This window comes from Ochotona princeps, chromosome X, assembly GCF_030435755.1.
Source record: "Ochotona princeps isolate mOchPri1 chromosome X, mOchPri1.hap1, whole genome shotgun sequence".
Lineage (NCBI taxonomy): Eukaryota > Metazoa > Chordata > Mammalia > Lagomorpha > Ochotonidae > Ochotona > Ochotona princeps.
Window position 1 is genome coordinate 60767902 of NC_080865.1, and position 3865 is coordinate 60771766.

The following is a 3865-nucleotide window of genomic DNA, read 5'->3' on the forward strand; positions in this document are numbered from 1 at the left end:
TGGAAAGTAGCTTATAGCTTCTGTGAAAATATGTTCCATGGGGCAAGATTCTGTCTCCTGGCAGCCACACATCTGGGAATGAAAGGCTGCTACCCATGCCTTGGAGGGAGGTACTCCCCACCCTGGATTGCTCTACTCTACTTCCCCTGGGCTCTGGGAGTCAAGGACAGGCAGAGCAGTCAAGGAAACCCTGCTTTCTCTCCTCCCACCTCTGTCCATCATTGCAGCCCACCAGGTTCTTAGGGCTGCAGCCAAATAAGGCATCCTGGACCCCTCCTTAGGCAGGACTTGTTACCAGGCTCTGCATGTGGAATAACTCTTCCATGGGTTCTGGCACAGGAGCTCAGAGACCTCCACTATTGATTGGAAGGTCCTTAAGATACAGAGAGAGGCAAAGCCAGGGTCCAGGCATTGTGGAACAGCACATAAATACTCTGCTTGCAACACCAGAAAACCCTGTAAGCAGTGCTCCTCTTTGCAGCTGTTCCAAAGCTTCCCAAACAGCCACGGAAGACTTCAGTTAGAGGCCCAGCTGGCTTTGCAGCATCCTGCCTCCCTAAGGCCTCCAGTCATTTGAGCAGTTAACCTGCCCATCTGGCTCTGTCTCTATGACTATCAAATACTTAATTAAACAAAGAAAGTTAAGACTGTCTGTGGCATTGAGGAAGAGAACTGAGTGGGGAGGAGTCTCCCAAGCATGGCAAGACACATGCAGACCCACTAACCGCTTATGTTTCATTCCCAGGCCCCTGGGATCCTGCTATCTGAAAACCAGCTCCTGAGGCTCCATTCTCCATCCTGCACTCCAGGACTGCATATGATACTCTCTACTGCATGGGAGCAAACTCTGCAAGCCCCTCCAACTGTCCCAACCCATAGCACAAGGGCCCGTCATACCCATCACCCCGTGGGGTCCTCCCATCCGGCTGCCACAGCCACTCTGCCATTGGCTGCGATTTCAGCCATTCTCTGCTTGCTCCAAGTCACTACTGTTCACCCTTGTGCCTCCAGCACAGGGCTCTGCTACCTCCAGCAGAGCCTGAGGCACAGGGCTGAGTAGCTTCTCAGGACACCACTGCCATTTGAATCTCAACCAACAGTCCCTAAAGGTCATTCAGCTTCCAGGCTCTTGAAAACCTGCACACCAGGATAAGACAGAGCAGCCACTTGCCCTGACTCTGCCCTGGACAAAACAGAACAGCCACAGGCTCAGTGTAGACATCTCTTTTGCCACTCCACCCAAGGCAACACCAATGCTGACTCCCAGGCTTATGCTGCTCCTTGCTCGCTGCTAACCAAGGCCTTGTAGCAAACAAGCAGCTGCAATCAGAAAGCTCTGAAATCGAAACTACTGCCACTAGCTCTTCTTAAAAGGATTTGTCTATGGAATCCAGAAAGGGTCTGCCAGAGAGGGGGCCAGCTACACGTCGTTCCCTGGTGCACTACCTGCAGAACCGCCAGGTGGATGCACAGGGACACAGGGCTCCATTGGGTTTTGAAAGCCAGTTGCACAGCCTCGCAGCTCGGAGTCTGCCCCAAATGTTGAGGGAGCACCAACTGGACCTGGGCACCCTGGACAAAGTGTTTGCCTCACAATGGCTGAATAGCAGGGAGGTGGTTTGTGGCACCAAGTGCAACAAGCTGTTCAGGCTGGATGTGCACTCGGGCCAGATCACACACTGCCCCCTCATGGTGGACAGAGAGCCTGCACGAGCCCGGAGACTGCCTGGCTCTGGCATTCATGCCATTGAGCTGAATCCCTCCAAGACACTTCTGGCCACAGGGGGCAAGAACCCCAATAGCCTGGCTGTGTACCAGCTGCCCACCATGGACCCTGTGTGCCTGGGTGATATCCAAGGCCACAAGGGTGGAATCTATGCCATTGCCTGGGTGAGTGACAATGTGGTGGTGAGCGGCTCCCATGATGGCACCCTGGCTTTATGGCAGTTGGAACTTGAATTTTTCCATGATAACATTGTTTGGAACAGTAACAGGGGCATTCAAATGTATGGCCACATCCGTCCAGCAGATGTGGTAGATATCTCGACATACAGCCCTTTTTCCAGTCACCACCACGTCTGTGCCCTTGCCTTCAGCAGCAGGAACCAGGAGCTGGGTTCATTTTCCTTGGATGGCTACTTCCGCCTCTGGAAACCTCAGCACAACCTGTCCAGGCTGCTCTCTTTCAAATTCCCCTATTTTGGAGGGAATGCATGCATGACCTGCTGCGATGAGTTCTCCCTGTATGCTGTGGCTTCCGGTACCTATGTCTCTTTCCTGGATCCACGTAAGTCAGAGAACAACTTACGGCTGCTGAGCTGCAAGAGGATTGGCGACAGTGTGTGCTCACTGAGCTTCTACCAGGATATTATCACTTTGGGAACGTTCCATGGCTCCCTGTTCTTCTATGACGTCCGTGCCCACAAGTTCCTAGAGGACAGCCGTGTGGTCGGCCAGGACACTTCTGCAGGGTCTGGGAGGAGAAAGCTCAAGCTCGCCTGTAGCAGGGGCTGGATCAACCAGGATACCCATCGGGCATACCAGAATGTACGTTTGAACCAACTGCCAAGTTCCCTGTACACCCACTGCTACAACTGGCCAGAGATGAAGCTCTTTGTGGCTGGAGGCCCTCACATTTTTAATCTCCATGGAAACTATGCTGGCCTGTGGATCTGAGGATGGCTGCTATTGCTCAAGGTACACATAGCCACTCTACTCTCTTCTATCTTCCATTGCGGTGTTGTGTTCATGCTTTTTAATTCTGTAATTTTGCTTTTCAGGAGGAATTGGCCAAATGTTACCCTCCCTCTGCCATGCAGAGAAATAGAAAGATCCTCTCATCATTCAAACTTTTGAAGACTTTTGTCCCTCAACAGAAACTGGCTTTTCAGATGTTAAAACCCCCTGAACCTGACTATATCTCAGTTTATTTCTGTCACTGAATGATTCACATGTTCTGCATCATTAAGGGAATTCACTCTTGTTCTTAAAGTTGATGATATATTCTTTATGCTCAAACCTGGCATTTCATTACAGCCTATCAGTATTTTTCATTCCTAATACAGTGTATAATCAGGATATCTTCAAAGCAAAAGGTTGGTGCCATTCTCTGGAGATCTTACTGTGATTTTATCACATCATAGTGTTTGCTAAATGCACTGGATGTTCCAGATTACTTAGTATTGGAAACATTTCATTTTAAATTTGTGATCCTTAGGCATGCTATTTTTTAATAGACTAGCTTACAATCTTGCATCCACATCAATGCTCCTACTCATGAGAGCACTTCATACTTGTGTGGGGTGTAGTTACCTCAATTAACCTGAATTTCAGATTGAGCATTGTATTGAGTATTCCCAGTCTTATGTTAAGCTTCAGTCACTTGCTGTTCTAGATTTCTACCTACAGTTTAACGTGTGTGTAAGAATCCTGCCCAGCACTGAGTGCCACCCCTCAAAGCAGCGTTCCTAAGTGTGAATGTGAAAGATGTGGTCAACTTGGGAATATGTTTAGGATATTCATTCAGTGTATTTGATATGACTATTCCTGATATTGAATGTAATATTAGTAAAATATTAGGACATGCTTTTCAAAATCCTGTTGTACCTAAAATAAAGTTGCAAAGAAGAAAATTGAGCTGTTCCTACTCATTTGAAAAGAAAAAGTCTTGCTATGTGTATCTCCAACTCATAATATTTTCATTCCAGTAATTTCAGAGATTTTGTTATTTTAAAATAGTTGAGAGTAGTTTGAGGGAAAGTACTTTGGGACTCTGTTAAACGCAAAACGTGAACTAACATAAAATGTGAACCAACGTAAAATGTGTCTGAGTGGCTGTATGCTAAATGACTGAAAGAAAGAACAG

General features: G+C 47.9%; 1 protein-coding gene across 1 annotated transcript; it reads left to right on the top strand.

Annotated features, from left to right (window-relative positions):
- Window positions 1-1383: 1383 nt before the first annotated feature.
- LOC101527192 (DDB1- and CUL4-associated factor 12-like protein 2) lies at window positions 1384-2683 on the top strand. The gene has a single exon (XM_004599765.2). The coding sequence runs from the start codon at window positions 1384-1386 to the stop codon at window positions 2674-2676; it is 1293 nt and encodes a 430-aa protein (XP_004599822.2). The 3' UTR covers window positions 2677-2683.
- The last annotated feature ends 1182 nt before the right edge of the window (window positions 2684-3865 follow it).

Excerpts from the sequence above, each read along its gene's own strand:
- LOC101527192 (XM_004599765.2), top strand. The coding sequence starts at position 1,384 with ATGGAATCCAGAAAGGGTCTGCCAGAGAGGGGGCCAGCTACACGTCGT.